Genomic DNA, 18,000 nt, shown 5'->3' on the forward strand with positions numbered 1-18,000 from the left:
GAGCTAATAGATGGGAGAGCACTTTGGATAAATAGAAGCACTTTACAAATACTAGATTTTCTCAGACTGGTAAAGTACATAGGCAAATCTGAAAAAACACAGAAGGATTTTCAGAGATATTTTAGTAGACTCATAAATAACAGATGTGTATCTCTGCCATTTGTAACCACGCATTTACTGGGTTTGTGGGAGTTTGTTTAATGGTATTCATTAACCGCTTTCTGTGTCAAACACTGTTCTAAATGCTGTGGTAGGTACAAATTAAGTTGAACACAGTGTCGGTCCCAAATGGGGGCTCACCGTCTGAAGTGGGAGGGAAAACAGGCACTGAATCCCCATTTTACAGCTGAGGAAACTGAGGCACAGAGACATTAAGTGACTTTCCTAAGGTTACACAGCATGCAATCGGCAGAGAAACTGGCAGAGCTGGAATTAGAACCCAGGTCCTCTGACTTCAAGGCTTGTGCTCTCTCCAGCAGGCCGTATGCTTCTCATGTTCTGTGTTTCTGTGATGATCACTCTAGCTAGCCCCACACCGAGAGGAAGATGGGAAGAGAAACTTCAGAAATTACTAGAAAAGGAAAAAAACTCCCTGAGGCAAGGCCAAGTGGACTAAGTGCCAGATATTCAGACTCTGACTCCCACCAGAAAAACTGCTAATCACAGAAAAGGGTGGGGAAAACAGGAGGGGATCAGTTAACTGAGGGGAAGAAGCCCCTCAGCCCTTTCAAGCAGAGGTGGAGCGTGACCTCAGGAGAGGAAGATGGAGAAGAATGGCTATGATCCCAGAGGAGCAAGGCTCCAACCCCTAAGTTGGGGGAAATGGTCAAGTGGATCAGCAGCAGTTCTACCCCGGCAACCAAAAGTCCTGGGGGAAGGATTTGGAGGAGATAAACTGGAATCCTGGAATCCCCAGAGATGTCAACAGGGTAACAAAGCAGAAGAATGTGAGCATTAGAATGCATAAAGTATGAAGGGTGTTGGGGAAAATGGAAGTGTTGGATTGGAATTCTATTTTGCTACCTAATCAACTCATTAAAATCCTTTCAAATTCATCTATTAAAACCCATTTTAAATATCCTTTGTGTGGGCGATTTGGAGGGGCTTGGGTAGCTCTGTACCGGAGGGACTCGTTTGCCCGGGAAGCTGAGGGAGCGAAGGCTCTGAAGAGAGGAGAGATTCCTGCGGCCAACCTCAGGAGGGATGATGGCTGGCTGCACCCCAGTAATCTCCTTGTTGCTTGGGGCTGCTTATTTAAGAGCCAAGATATGGTGCTTGTAGACTAAGAGGGTGGGAGAATCCAGGACCACCTCGAGGGTCCCAAATTCCACCCACATTTTGGAACCTCCTCCAGGAGGCATTCCCAGACTGAGCCCCCCCTTTTCCTCTGCTCCTCCTCCCCTCCCCATCGCCCCCACTCTTTCTCTCTGCCCTACCCCTTCCACTCCCCACAGAACTTTTGTATATTTGCACATATTTATTACTCTATTTTATTAACGATGTGTACATCTCTATAATTCTGTTTATCTATTCCGATGGTATTGACACCTGTTTTGTTGTCTGTCTCCCCCTTCCAGACTCTGAGCCCATTGTTGGGAAGGGACCGTCACCATATGTTGCCGACTTGTACTTCCCAAGGGCTTAGTACAGTGCTCTGCACATAGTAAGCACTCAATAAATACGACTGAATGAATAAATGAATGAAAGGCCAAAACTGAACGGTTTTAGGACATTATGGACATTAGTAGGCATCTGGGCCTTAACTGACTCAGGAATAGGGGTATTTAGGTCAAGATGAACAGCTAAGGAGACTCTGTTCCACCAGTCCTGAGAGAAACACACCATTCAAAAAGAAATACCACAGTTATTTTCTGGTTCCACTTGAACTCCAGGCCCCCCGCCATCTAAAAGCGCACAAGAGGATTTAAATCTAGTTACTACATATCCCACAGCATTAATATCCATGGTCTTCCATGTTCCTAAACTATGGGCGTGGGAATGTTTAAATACCTTCAGAAATTCTAAGGGAATTCTGTTCTAACAGCTAAGACAGCAGAGGACTCTTCCTTGGTTTGGGGTTTGTTTTTTGTTCTTTTTTTAAAAAAAAAACTCTCACAACAATCCTAAAATCCAAGATGCTAAATCCCTACAGGGAGGTGATGTCATCTGAGCTAAAATAGGTTTTCTATTTTCTCCTGGGAACTGTGGCAATTCCTAACACGAGTTGTATTATTTTAGATAAGGAATAGGAAACAAATCCCTTGAAATTACCATGGTCATTCGCTGCAGGGAGTCACCCATTTAATTTGAAATTTTTTTTAAAGGAGAACACTTGTGAAAACAGCGGATATCAGTGGATAGATCATTTTCTTAATTTCACGCCATAGTTGCTGGGAGGGCTACCAACAAATTGGCAACATCTGGTGGCTGATAATCTGGCTTTGTACCAGCCATTCTAGTTTCTGAGAGTTCAGCTCCTGGCAGGGACAGACACTTTTATTTGTACCATATAGCTTCCTGTTGCCAAATTCCACGGTTCAATCAAACAATGGTATTTATTGAGGACTTACTATGTGCAGAACTACAACAAAAACAAATACTAAGTGGCTTGGGACAGTACAATACACCAGAATTAACAACCATGTTCCTCACCCCTAACGACCTGATATACTAATGTGAATAATTCATTTATAATATATGAGAAGCAGCACGGCTTAGTGGAAAGAGCATGGACTTGGAAGTCAGAGGTCATGGGTTCTAATCCTGGCTCTGCTGCTTGTCAGCTGTGTGACTTTGGGCAAGTCACAACTTCCCTGTGCCTCAGCTACCTCATCTGTAAAATGGGGCTGAGGACTGTGAGCCCTACATGGGACAACCTGATCTACCGCAGTGCTTAGAACAGTGCTTGGCACATAGTAAGCACTTAAATACCAACATTACTATTATTCTTATAATAATATGAAGATATGGACATAAGGGGTCCCTTATTCACAGAAACTAGAAAGGGAATATAAAGGCTCTGGAGCAAGGGAGGAGCATGATGGGGTACTGTTTGGTTTAGGGGCTGCAGATTTAGGGGGCTTTAGGCATACTTCTGCAAAATGGTGCATGTGGCATTCTACCTTATGCTATGTAGCTGTCAAAATACATAAGATGCCTTAACCGACATCTGCGAAGGCCAGCCGGGGCCACGCTGGAAGTACCCTAGGGTGGAAGACAGGTGTTCCTCACCAATGTCACACTTACCCGCACTGCCTGAGGTCCCAGGTTCAAGGTGTGTTTTCAAGACCTCAAACCCAGGACTGCCTGGCAAGCGCTTATGTACATATCTGTAATTTATTCATGTATATTAATGTCTGCCACCCCGTCTAGACTGTGACCTCAATGTGGGCAGGGAATGTGCCTGGTATACGGTTGTACTGTACTCTGCCAAGCACTTGGTACAGTGCTCTGCATATGTAAGCGCTCAATAAATACGGCTGACAGGGAGACACCAAACGGACGATGATTGTTCGGCTGGACTGAGGAGGCACCACTCAGTCCAACTCTGGGACAGAGACGGACCGCCCCATCGGATAACCATTTTTGTTCTCAGAGGCTTAGAGGTCTGAGAATAGGGCCTGTGTTCCCAAGACTTCCCAAGGGCAGCTCATTCCAATCTCTTCACCCCCAAGAGCACATCTTGTGAGCTGATCCAAGTGGCTGCATTTTCCCTATGCTTACTGGAAATTGCTGGCCAGAGCAGCAACGAGAAATCATAATGCCGGCAGTGAATGCTGCCTGAACTCATCATCCTGTAGGTAAATTTCATTGTGAGCAACAGCATAACCCGTGATTTAGGTGGTGAAGACCTGAGGTTACTAATGCCTGCTATCTAAATAGAAGGATTCTTCTTGTATATCCCGTCTGACTGCATTTTTTTTCCAGAAAAAGTGCTAAATCCTTATTCAATTACTTGATGCATCCAAAGCAAAACAAGTCTTTTAGGTTTTGTTCTCGCTTGAATTTCAGGATTGCTTGCACCCAACTCCTTGGACAATTGCATGACAGCAGAATCAAAATCACTATTCTGCTAACAAATGGAATAGCATGCTATGGTGCTATTTGAAAACAATGCCTTGTTTCTTGAACAAAGGAGCAATGCCTTAATAATAGATTTTACCATCCTAAATAAAGAAAATTGGGGCAAAAGCTGGATGTGTTCAAATGAACACAGTCACTTCACTTATTTATCTTTTTTGAAGCACTGTTTATGGATACACCTCAGCCTTCCTCCCCACAAAAATAGAGGGGAAACATTCAGGAGAGGCACATATTCAGGAGATATATAGTGGAACACTAAAGTTAAGAAAAATGTCATTGTACTTGGAAAATACTCTTGTCTACTAAACTAAGAGCCTCAAACTTAGAGTAATAAAGCTATAAAATGTGGAGAAAAAATTGAAACAATCTCTTTTCTTCATTTAGCTCACAAAGAATTTCAAATTCTACTATGGGAAAACACACATTAGTCAGCCAGCGGTATCTATTGAGTGTTTACTTGATACAGATTACTGTGTACCAATCAATTGTATTTATTGAGTGCTTCTTGTGTGCAGCACACTGTACTAAGTGCTTGGGAAAGTATAACAGAGTGGTTAGCACATTACACGTTCCTTGCCCACAGTGTAGTGTACTACATGTGTTCTTAGTGTACTAAATGCTTGGGAGAGTACAGAGCAAATGGTAGATGTGATGCCTGCTCTCAGGAAGCTCATAGTTTAGTCTACAATAGTTTATTAAAAATAAGCTACAGGAAATTTTTGTGCCAAATCTTTGTTATAAAATGTATCATTAAGTTTAATATCTTTCCGGTCCAGATGGAATTCCTGGGCCCTAAACTGGGAGACACAATAGAGATAAGCTGGGCTCTAAGACACCAAAAATAGGAAAGCATAATTAATCTGCCTATTTTAGGTAATAATTTGGCAGGATAGCAGGATCCTTCTAGCTCTCAAAAATAACTCAAATGGTAATTCTTGCATCCTCATACTTCCTCAGTTTAAATAAGTCATAAGTGTTTTTTTCATGCTTCAAAAAGCTCTTTTCCCGTTTTCCTTAGAAACGGAGGATAAAAGAAGCTTTCCGATACGCTTTCAGAAGCCTGGATTTGGTAGACCAGAATGACATCACCTGTCATCTCTTATGGGTACAAATCAATTCTGATGCCCTTTTGTACTATGATGCATTCTAATTTTATATGGCCAGGTATTTCCTTATAAAGGGCAGAAATAATGATGATGACTACCCATGATGCAGATTTTTTTTACTACTTCTAGTTTTTCAAGTGCCACTGCCTGAGTAAAATAAATGCCATAAAGCTGCCACGTTAAAGTTTGATCCATGATCTGATATTTACATGCAAACACATTCTTCAGAAACCTTCGGTACTCTAAGCAGGCCAGGAAAATGTTTTATGGAGCCAGCCTCTTGGGAGAGTTTCAAGATGGATCTTTCAGGACTGAACCTTTAAAATGTCCCATTGTCACATACGGTCAATTCCCCCCGCTGTGCCAATACATCTTCCCAGTCTCTGCACCCTCTCCCCTCTCCAGTTTCCCACTGTTTATTCAGTATACAGGGCCAAGGTCAAGCCACATTTCAGAAGATGTGTTAAAATGACAGCCTGCCTTCATAAGACTCCTTCAGTAATGCTACGATCCTAAAGTAACTGGACAGCCCTTTCCAAGCTGCCTCTGTTCCCAATCAGTCAAAACAATTTATGAAGCTCAGCACTATGCTAAGTATCTTAGCAGAACCATAAACACTGATTCAGAAATGGTCCTTGGCCTTCAACAACTCACAAACTAATGAGGGAAGGCGGAAGAGGTAATACAGAGACACAGGAAAAGCCCAACTCTTAAAGAAAACTGAAACAAGGAGGGTTTTTTGCTAAGTCAGGCCCAGGAATGGAAACAAATTCCAGCATTCCAACTTCCTCCTTCCATCCTGACGAGTCTCAGGATGGCCATGACTTTCTCTTCCCTTTCCTGTCCAGCAAACTACTCTCTGTTGTTGCTGAAAGGACATTTCAGCTCTGTCATCTCCGCCACCATCTCAGCCTCATCAGCTGTTCCTCCCCTCTTTCGGGAGCAGCTTTTAAGCACCAGAAGTGTCTGAGCAGGTACAGTCCTACAGGGATAGCTCTCCAATTGTGGTCAGAAATTAAACCATCAGCTATCACTGTTGATCCCTTTATAAAAAATATGGTGTTCATTAAGCACTTACTATCTGGTGGGCACGCTGGGGTAGATATAAGGTAATCAGGTTGGACACAGTCCACGTCCCACATGGGGCTCACAGTCTTAATCATTCACTCATTCAATCATATTTATTGAGCGCTTACTGTGTGCAGAGCACTGTACTAGGCGCTTGGGAAGTACAAGTCGGCACCATATAGAGACGGTTCTTAGCCAACAACGGGCTCACAGTCTAGAAGGGGGAGACAGGCCATTGTACGTTTTACAGATGAGGTAACAGGCACAGAGAAGTTAAGTGACTTGCACAGGGTCACACAGCTGGGACTAGAACCCAGGTCCTTCTGAATTCCAGGCCCGTGCTCTATCCAGTAGGCCACACTGCTTCTTTGCCCCTTCTTCTCATCTCGGCCTGGCCAGTCTCCTGGAGACAACCTAGCTCCATCATCATCATCAATCGTATTTATTGAGCACTTACTATGTGCAGAGCACTGTACTAAGCACTTGGGAAGTACAAATTGGCAACATATAGAGACGGTCCCTACCCAACAGTGGGCTCACAGTCTAAAAAGGGGAGACAGAGAACAAAACCAAACATACTAACAAAATAAAATAAATAGAATAGATATGTACAAATAAAATAAATAGAGTAATAAATATGTACAAACATATATACATATATACAGGTGCTGTGGGGAAGGGAAGGAGGTAAGATGGGGGGGATGGGGTGTGTGGGCAGCTTTAGGTACCAGAGTAGCTGAGGTTGGTTGGGTGAGAGAGAAGGGATCATTATAGGCTTAAACTTTGAGCAGCAGCAGCAATGAGGAAATAAGGATTCTAGGACAGTTTGTGCAAATGCAGTGTTTTGGGATTTGCACATCAATAAGTGCCCTTGAGCATCTGGGGGTATGGCTGACATCATTTGTATGAAGGGCAATCAGGATCCAACGCCCTGTTGCAGATGTTTATGTATAGGTTGCCATGCTGTTGTCGTTTTGGTCCATAGTTTTGAATACTGTCTTGTATTCTGGACGTTTTGGTTCTTGGTACAGTCAGTTCTTCCAGAAAGCGGGTTTTCATTTCGTTTTGGACTGAGACAGAAGAACTGAGGAAGAATCTCCTGAAAATGCACGTCTGCTGTGTAGAATGCAACGTGATGTCAGAAGAAATGGTTGTGTGTAGTGCCCCATGGGGAAGAGTACTAAAGTAGTTTTCCTTAATCCAAGGGTTTTCAGGAATACAGCTCCTGAGTTATAGACCTGGCTGTTCTTATTTGTATTTCTCCTGTCCCATCCATTTAAGAATAACCTCCTGAGAGATGGCAATGTCTTCTACTTCCCTTGCTCTCCCTACATAGCCCTATGCTAGGACTGTGCAACATGGGCACTCAACACCTTTGCTGAATCCTTGCGTGAAATGCCTGCTAAATTTAACTGTGTAAGAAATGATGTAGGATTTTTTCCAAATGAGATAACCATTTGTGGCTAGAATTTGGACAAGGCAAAAGTATTATTATTATAGTATTTTTTAAGCACTTACAATGTGCCAGACACTGAGGTGGCTTCAAGCAAGTCGGGTTGGGCACAGTCCCTGTTCCACATGGGGCTCAGAGTCTTAATCCCCATTTTACAGATGAGGTAACCGAGGAACAGAGAAGTTAAGTGACTTGCCCAAAGTAACACAGCAGAGCCAGGATTACAACCCATGACCACCTAACTCCCAAGCCCATGCTTTATCTACTACAAGTACCTTCCACTGACTATGGGGATTGCTTATACTGAAGAATTAACGAAACAATGTGGCCTAATGAAACGAGCTTGGGCTTAGGAGTCAAACGATCTGGGATTCTGTTGCCGAACTGTACTTTCCAAGCGCTTAGAACAGTGCTCTGCACACAGTAAGCGCTCCAAAAATACGACTGAATGAATGAACGAATGAATGAATGAATGGGTCCTAATCCCAGCTCTGCCACTTGCCCTGCTGTGTGACTTTGGCAAAGTCACAACTTCTGCGTCTCAGTTTTCTCATCTGTAAAATGGGGGCTAAATCCATGTCCTCCCTGCTACTTATACCCTGAGCCTCATGGGGGACAGAACCTATGTCTGATCTGATTATCTTCTATCTCAGTTCAGTGCTCTACTCTATTTATTTTACTTGTACATATCTATTCTATTTATTTTATTTTGTTAGTCTGTTTGGTTTTGTTCTCTGTCTCCCCCTTTTAGACTGTGAGCCCACTGTTGGGTAGGGACTGTCTCTATATGTTGCCAACGTGTACTTCCCAAGCGCTTAGTACAGTGCTCTGCACACAGTAAGCGCTCAATAAATACGATTGATTGATTAATTGATTAATGATTACCACAATTACTATTACCATTATCAATACCAATGATTTGGGAGTTATGGGCCACAGTCCTACCTTGGTACCTACCCCAGAAACTCTAAAAGCTTCTGATATGTCTAATTGACAGACAAACCTATGGATAGCCATTTTCCTTGCCCAGCCTGTGAGCACCACTTTGTGGCCAGTCCTGTAGTTCCTCTATTTTTTAATTTAATGGTAGTTTCCAAGCACTTACTATGTGTCAAACAGTGTTCTAAGCCAGGTTAGATACAAGTTAGTTAGGGTGGACACAGTCCCTAACCCGCATGGCTCACACTCTAAGTATAAGGGAGCTTTTTCTCCTACTGACCAGTCACTTAGAATCTTGGAATACGGAAATGAGGAAAAGGAACCAGAGGAAGAATTGAATGTAAAATCATTTGAGCAGAGAAAATGCAGCTCTGTTTGTTGCTTGTCTGCTGTGACACCTTGGCCAAGTCATTTCACTTCTCTGTGACTCCGTTCCCTCAACTGTAAAATGGGGATTAAGACTGTTGACAAGGCCTGTGTCCAACCTGGCAATCCTGTTTGTACCTACCCCAATGCTTAGCACAGTAACTGGAACATAGTAAGTGCTTAACAAATTGCAAAGAAAAGAAAAGAAAGTGGAAGTTTTCTAAAATGCAACTTGGAGAATAGTTCCATTTTCTAATTTGAAGGGGGCCCTGCCAATATCTTCATTCTTAAATTGCCGTGTTATCATTTATCCTTGGATGTAAAATTATAAAACAACAAAATGTTATTTTCTGAATACAGAAACAACAAAACACATGTTCCAAGTTTTGTAACATTTCCTTTTTGAAAAGGAAAAAGACACATTTGAGGGGTTAATGAGGCTTACTCGAAATAAACACTTGGATCAGTGACTTTTGGGAATGTGAACTCACCCTACCCTCAACTTCATAGCACTTATTTACATATCTATAAATTATATATTATAAATTATTTGTTTATATTAATGTCTGGCTCCCACTCAAGACGGTAAGCTTATTGTGGGCAGAGAACAAGGCTACCAATTCTGTTGCACTGTATTTCCCCAAGTGCTTAATACAGTGCTCCGTACATAGTAAGCACTCAACAAATATCACTGATGATGATGATGACAAACCAAAATCTCTAACAAAGTTTCCCTGCAATCCGAAACAGGCAAAAAAAAACTGCCTCTACATGGCTTCAACCCAATGACTTTCAGCCCATTTGTACAATCCGCTCTCAAATCACATTTTCATTTTATAAACAAAACATGAGGCTGTTTCCATTTTCATTATTAGGAAATAACCAACCAGTTTTTTGCTTTGGTTTTTTTTTTTAACGAGCACAGGGTTTGTTTGGCACAAATTCAGTCACTGGGGAGAGGGGAAATCCAATCTACTTTGTGACCTAGATGTCCTTATACTCGACACACTCACACAACTTTCTTAGTTAAATAAAAGCCACATTATTTTATGACCAAGAAATACCACATGCACATGGAAGTTACATGGCTTCCCTAGGGTTTTGCTGCAAGATGTGACATCACTGTCAAGAAATGAAGTTTACCAAAATATTACTGCCTAGGCTGAAAAAGTTGAAATAATCTCCATGCATTATATATTAAGTCACATACTCGTTGGGCAGATTTTGATATTAAGGTAGAAAATACTTATCACCGCAATCCGAGTACGAGATAGTGATGAAACTGGTATATAAGCTAGATAAATATATCTTAAGCTGTGTTATAACTTTGGTGATATTGCACATATTACTTTTCATCTCTGGCACTTCAATATGACACTGACTTTGCTGACATCATTCTCTTTTTCTTTCTAGAGACTTTTTGGCAGAATATTTCAAGAGTAAACTCTGTCCCTTAGTCTTGCAGCTCTCAGATATCTACTTTCACTCTCATCAAAGCTCTTTGTTCAGTGCTTTTTTGACTGAAGGCTCTTTAGATACAGTTTTTAATTCTTTACAGCTCCCCTTCTCCCACAGTCCAATGGGGCAATTCAATTAAAATCAATATTTTTAACCTAACATAGTTTTTAAATAAATATTGTTACAGACTCACATAAATTTCAGTTAAGTAGGGAAACTCAATTGTCATTATAAAATTAATTAGGGGCAGATGCAAGGTTGTACCCTTGGGGGACAAAAAGAAAACCAATTCAATTTTAGATGGGGGTAAAGTCTCTCTGAGCAAAAATTCAGAAGCAAAAGCCACTGGGGCAATATTAGAAGTATAAATTAGTAAGGTGTGTTCATTCATTCATTTAATCATATTTATTGAGCACTTACTGTGTGCAGAGCACTGTACTAAGCGCTTGGAAGTACACGTCAGAAACAGATAGAGAGGGTCCCTACCCAACAACAAGCTCACATGATTCTGCAATTTATTCATAAGGTAAAACCTACAAGAGTAGGACTAATCCTGTACTTGCAAAATATTGGGCTGATTCTAATGAGAATTTTATTTTCCAAATTTGGTCACGACATCCTTTAAGGGGCCGTGAAAAGGGGCTACGAGAATTACCGAAAAATGATCGTATGACTGGAAATCAAGTCTTGTGAAGAAAGATTACAGAATTGTGTTGATTTAGCCTGGAGAAGAGTGGCTAGGGGAAGGAACTAAATCATTACCTTCAGGAATATGAGGGGCTTTAATGAAGAGGACACTAACCAGTTGTCCGCTAAGGCCAGTTCTCTGGGAATTAGAAGACTTGGCTTCTCGTCCCAGTTCTGTCAGATGGAGGTATGCCATCACAGGTGATGGTTTCTGTTCACGGCACGACCTAGGGCCTTGCACGACAAGGACGGGCCCCACGGTACCCTGAAAAATAGCTAGCTAACAGGGGTGGCAAAGTCCGTGGTGGCTACCGAAGCCACCGTGGGCTGGGTCGTAGCATTACCGCCCAGCCTGAGCCTGCGCTAAGGTTACTTCGGCCATCATAGGGTCCACACAAACAAACTTGGCGTGCATTTTGTAATGCCCTGTATCACAACTATAAACTCAGTGCTTGCAAGGTGCAGCACGGCCTGGTGGAAAGTGGGCCTGGGAATCAGAGGACCTGGATTCTAACCCTGGCTCTGCCACTTGCCTGCTGTGTGACCTTGATCAACTCCTTCAACTTCTCTGGGCCTCAGTTTCCTTATCTGTAAAACGGACATTCAATACCTGTTCTCCCTCCCCTTTAAACTGTGAGCCTCATGTGGGATAGACTGTGCCCAACCTCATTATCTACCTGCCCAAGTTCTTTGAACAGAGTGAACATTTAAATACCATGTACTCAATTTGTACTTCCCAAGCGCTTAGTACAGTGTTCTGCACATAGTAAGCGCTCAATAAATACAATTGATGATGATGATATAATCATCATAATCATCATTCCATGCCCCAGAGACAGTGACGCCCCGCCACAGTGACCCCTGACCGGCAAACAAGTGGGTGGATTTAAACTACAGCAGAGTTGAGTTGGACATCTTGGCTTAAAATGTGTTTAATACTACAAACCATCCACCAAAGGATGCTGTGGAATCTATCTATCTATCCTAAATAATCTAGGCACTCCTTTGCCTTGCAGTAGGAGGTTGGACTTGAATACCTCTTGAGGTATTCAATTTCCCTTCTGTTAAATTTACAACTGAAAAAAATGGAAATAGGCCTCCTATATCCAGTAAGTTCAGGGGATACTGGAAGCTGGGCTAGAAAAAATCTATACTCCGGGTGATAAATTGCACAGACTTAAAATCTATTCATCTAGTTATATGATTCAGAAAATATTATACTATTTGTTAAACTCTTACTTTGTGCCAAACACTGTACTATGCACTGGGAAAGATACCAGATATACCAGACACAGTCCCTCTGTCCCACTTGGGGTAAACAGTTTAAATTGGAGGGAGGATATGTGTTTAATCTCCATTTTACAGATGAGGAAATTGAGGTTCAGAGAAGTTAAGTGACTTGTTCAAAGTCACACTGCAGGTAAATGGCAGAGGCAGGATTAGAACCCCAGGCCCATGCTCTTTCCACTAGAACATGCTGCTTCTGAACACTTTGTTTAAACATTTTTTTCTTAATGAGGCATTAGGAACAAGAGCGAGGTTAGGAACAGCAGTAGAAAACACTCCAATTTAGAACATTTAGAGGGAGCAAAGTACCTGTGTAAGCATGGGGAATCCCAGGTTCCGACATCCGTTACAGGGCGTCAGAGCCCCCCATAATCCTGATGGTCCACAACCGTTTTGATCATCCTCCTCCTCCTCCAACTCTCCTGGAGACAGATTTATCACTGATGAAGGCCTCTGTCAAAGAAATGTTTTAAATCAACATTCAAAGTAGCAGACAATGTGGATAAAGTCAAGATTATTTTTAATATTTTTATTTTTTATCAGATTAAATGAAAAAAAAAAAAAAACCAAAACCCAGGATCGAAATGCGGTTAATAGTGACAGAAACCCAAGGTAACATACAGCGATACATGATGCTGCACTCTGACTCGAGACAAGGGTATGGCAATATTGCACTTGTATATGCGAATGGAAAGAATTTTCTTTAGTGCTTCTATCGGTAAAGATTAATATTAAAGGAAGTTCAGAGGAGTAATAAGAAAATCTTCCTAGAAATAAGAACATCTTCACTCATTTCACAATTAGATGACCTATCGATCTTTTTTATAACTAGCTGGCATAATTCTTAATCCAAGTAACCTTAAAGGAATAGCTGTTCTTCCAAAGACCTTCAGTAACCCCAAAATGAATTACCTAAGAGAGATATGAACAGTGAACTACCCAATTATAATTCTTGCAGTTAGTAAGCTCTTTTATAAATTGGTCCGCACATACTATATACTACCAAAAATAACTGACTTCCCACAACTAGTCGAATTTGTAGATCAGATTTTGTGCAGTATTAAATTTCCTTCTTGGTTAAAAATATCAAGGTTTCCATATTTGAAATAATTTTTTTCCTCTGAATTATTTTCTACATGGTGAACATATTTTAAATGACCAGTTATTTATATCTGCATGCAGCAGAAATGACTCGTTAGCTTTTTCCAAAGGAACTGGGGGGGACCAAATATCTGAATCAAAAGGACAGTGGAGGTAAATGATGCTTCTGTAACACACATTTAACATTCCTGGATTTCCTCTCACCTTCTCTGATAACTTGGGATGTTGGGGTTTAATCGGGGAATAGAGGAGGTAGGATTTCAGGAAGACTTTGATTATGGGGTGGTGGGAAAAACTATGTTTTGGTAAGTTTGTATGGGGAGGGTGATCCAGGCAAAGATTACTTGTTGGAACAAGAATTATGTCTACTAACCAGTGAACTCTCCCAAGCTTAAATGTTCTGCACAGATTAGGCACTCAATATATACTATAGATTGATACATTTAGATTAACTGGGTGTCAACAATGGGGTGGAGGTATGAAGTATTGAGAACCTGGCTCAAAGAGAGGGTTATCTTAGGAGGAATGAGGAGAGCCGGCTGAGGTGTTGTGAGAGAAGAGAGCTGATCGGTAGTGGCGAGAAAGGCAAAAAAGAGAGAGAGAAAAAAAGAAAGAAAGGAGAGAGACAGAGAAAGAGCTGCTGGAGTGCTAAGCCATTAGTGAGGAGATGTTTCTTGCTGCTGAAGGAAATGCATGATGGAGGTCTTTGAAGATTAAAGACATGAAGGCAGACCAACGTTTTAGAACACTGGTCCAAGAAGAACAATGATGCATGAAATGGAGAGGCGAAAGTGAGTCCAAAAAGGAAGCTGACAAATTAGTTTAACTGAGAAATGATGAATGCCTGGAACAGGGTGGTGGCCATTTGGATGGAGGAGGGGGAGGATCTGGGAAATGTTGCAGAGGAAAAACTGGAAGAATTGGCAAACTACTGTGAAAGTTGAAATACAGCTAAGAAACAAGAATAATACCAATGTTGTGGGCTTCTGAGACAGGGAGGATAGTGGTGTTGTCTATTTGTTTCCTCTAGGCTGGGGATTTATCCATACTGAAACACCCTAGGGGAAAGGGGAAATGTGATTCTGCAGAGGAGGTAAAAGGTCAGAACCAGCAAGATAGATGTGTAAGTGTAGAGGGAGACACTTTGGGAACTCAGAAGAGAATCCTTAATACTCTCAGTTAAGAGGATGAGAGATGGAAGAAGAGAAGAGACGGAGAAGGAGTGGCCAGAAGTGAGAAAACAACCAGGAGAAAAATGTGTCAGGCTGGGTAGTGTTTCCAAGGAGAAGGGAGTCATCAAAATTGTTCACGGAGGCCAAGAAGTCTAGGAGATTAAAGGTACAGTAGGACCTATTAGATTTGGAATCGAAGAAGTAATTGATTATCTTGGAGGATGAGATCTCAGTGGTCAGTGGAACGAAGGGGTGTATAAACCAGGCTGAACTGGAGTTGTAGGAGAGAGAGAGGAGAAGAGAGATGGGGTTTGGATAGAAAGATAGGGAGATGGGGCAAAAGCTGGAAGATTCAGAGGGATCTAGAGAAGGCTTTTTAGTATAAGGAAACTTGCACATAATTGAAGGAGGAAGGGAAGATGAAAGTTTAGGAGTGAAATATGATAGAAATAATGCTTTCCCAATTTTCCCAAGAACATGCAGGAACGGTGCAGAGCACTATACTAAGAGCTTGGGAGAGTATCCTACAAAAGAATTAGCAGACATGTTCCCTGTCCAGAACGAGCTTACAGTCTAAAGGGAGGGACAAACAGTATGAATAAGTATCTTATAACAAATTTTCTAAACACTGGAGTAAGGAGACTCCCCCTGGATTAACTGGATATGATCATCACTATCAAATTTTTACTTGCTCCAGAAATTGGTGCTAAATGGATGTCTCAATTTCCACATCTGTAAAATGGGGATTAGATACTCTCCCTCTTAGACAGGAGCCCCAGGTGAGAACGGGACTCGGTCTAATCTGATTGCCAGAGTACCTGCCCCAGCTATTTGTACAATTCTTGGCCTAAAATTATGGTATTTATTAAGCACTTACTATTATTAATGTCCTTCATCATCATCAATCGTATTTATTGAGCGCTTACTATGTGCAGAGCACTGTACTAAGCACTTGGGAAGTACAAATTGGCAACGTATAGAGACAGTCCCTACCCAACAGTGGGCTCACAGTCTAAAAGAAAACCTTGCAGAAAACCTTGCCACATGAGCTCAAATTGCTTGGCAATTTAAGTTTCAAGAGACCTGATAGAGATTTCTTAAAAGTCTATTCCATAACAGCACCAGTCCAGCTCAGAAAATGATAGATGTTCTATTTCACGCCTTGGTACTCTTACATTTGCTAAAGTTTCTTCTGACAAGAATCCTTCAGGCCAGCTGATCACATCCTCTTCAAAAACTCCATTTCGCCATTTGCACCGAGGCGTTAAGTGACTTGCCCAAAGTCATAAAGCAGGCCAGTGGTATTGCCAGGATTAGAACCCAAGACTCCTGTTCCCCAGCCCTGTTCCCTGGCGGTCCAACTAGAGCTCCATCGTTCAAAGTCCTGTAGAATAAAATACCTCAAAGTCACAATCCAGGTCTGGCCATGAAGTCAGGAGGAAGAGCCACCCAGACATTCTCTCTTACTCTAGTATGTGCTATATGATGTTACAAACATTATTTACTAGGAACAACAGTAAAGGAAATGTCACTTTCATTAAAAAAAGGTCTTGTGTTTTTTCTTCTATATTTTTGGTTTTCTGCAACTCTGTGACATCACTACATGCCGAGAAGCAGCATGGCCTAGTGGAAAGAGCATGGGTCTGGGAATCAGAGAACCTAGGTTCTAATCCCCGCTCTGCCACCTGCCCGCCGTGTGACCTTGGGCAAGTCACTAAACTTCTCTGGCCTCAGTTCCCTCATCTATAAATGGAGATTCAACCCTATCTCTCTCTTACCTACAATGTGAAAACCATGTGGAACCTGATGATCTTGTATCTACTCCAGTGCTTAGTACAATGCTTGGCACACATTAAGTGCTTAACAAGTATTTAAAAGTAGCATGGCCTAGTGGATAGAGTCCACTGGCCTGGGAGTCAGAAGGGCCTGGGTTCTAGTCCTGGCTCTGCCATTTGGTTGTCGTGTGATCTTGGGCATGTCACAACTTCTCTGTCCCTCAGTTCCCTCATCTGTAAAATGGGGATTAAAACTGTGAACCCTATGTGGGACAGGAACTGGGTCCAACCTAACTGTATCTCTTTTTAGACTGTGAGCCCACTGTTGGGTAGGGACTGTCTCTATATGTTGCCAACTTGTACTTCCCAAGCGCTTAGTACAGTGCTCTGCACACAGTAAGCGCTCAATAAATACGACTGATGATCTCCCCCAGCACTTAGTGCAGTGCCTGGCACATAGTAGGCGCTTAACAAATACTGTAAAAAATAGCACAATTATTACTACTACACCTGTGGTACACAAGGGATCAGGTCACCATCATAATCGCTCGCTTCTTTTCAGAGAAGCTGACAGCTCGAGAACAGGACAGCAAAGGATGACATTACACACAAGAGAATTTCACATTCACTATTTTGGCTTCTTGCACTGGATAACCCAGGCAGCCCATCTAACGCAGCCTTTGTTTTAATAAAAATCTGTATTTCAGGGCAGTTATAAAACGAGTGACGAACCATGTTTCCTTAGCACATTTTAAAATGGAATTTTCTGATACTGAAGTGCTATGTCGTTAGAGCAAGAAATACTCTGGGTGAATAATTGTGGCACCTACAACAGTGCAGTAACTAGGCTGGTTTTTCATAAAGCACTGAACAGTTAACCATTAGCATTTCTAACATTATGCTTTGATGCGTACAGGACATTTTTTTAATATGTGAAAATATTGATTTAATTTTTAAAAGAATTTGTGTTTATTAAAGGATACGACAACTGCCATGAAAGTGGTTACTTGGGTAGGAACTCATATAAGAACAAAGATTAAAGCAGTCCATCAGTTTTTATTGACCAGAAATTCTGGTTTCTCAATCCTTTTTGTTCCCGACTGTTTAGCAGAAAAACAAAGGCAAAAATACATAAATGATACCATATGTAGTAGTATCAGTACTAGTAGTTCCTAATGTGCATAAAGCACTGTACTGGGAATTGGGGAAAAGGGATCCGGATGAGATGTAGATTCAATTCCTTGCCCCCCGAGGGCTCACAGACTGAAAATAAATGAGGGAATGGGTTGGTGAACAACACATGTTGATAGGTGAAACAAAAATATAAAAATGAGGACAGTAATAAATACAAAAGGAACAACAGAACTGCAGGCTCCTCACAGCTCAGCTGAGACCAACAGCTACAAGGTAATGCATTAAAAAGTAAAATGGCTGAATTGTAAAATTGATCATCTAGTGAGAATCTGGATATTTTACACCACTGAAACAACTGCAGAAAAAAGCCA

General features: G+C 41.7%; 1 protein-coding gene across 4 annotated transcripts in view; it reads right to left on the reverse strand.

Moving 5' to 3' along the window:
- Positions 1 to 18,000, reverse strand: part of ANKS1B (ankyrin repeat and sterile alpha motif domain containing 1B) — a 624,779-nt gene that overhangs the window by 459,661 nt on the left and 147,118 nt on the right. For all 4 annotated transcript variants that reach the window (XM_038756218.1, XM_038756216.1, XM_038756217.1 and 1 more), the window contains exon 9: positions 12,757 to 12,900. In XM_038756218.1, coding sequence (XP_038612146.1) covers positions 12,757 to 12,900 — 144 coding nt within the window. The remainder of the gene's footprint in view (positions 1 to 12,756; positions 12,901 to 18,000) is intronic.

The sequence above is a fragment of the Tachyglossus aculeatus genome, chromosome 14 (genome assembly GCF_015852505.1).
Source record: "Tachyglossus aculeatus isolate mTacAcu1 chromosome 14, mTacAcu1.pri, whole genome shotgun sequence".
NCBI lineage: Eukaryota > Metazoa > Chordata > Mammalia > Monotremata > Tachyglossidae > Tachyglossus > Tachyglossus aculeatus.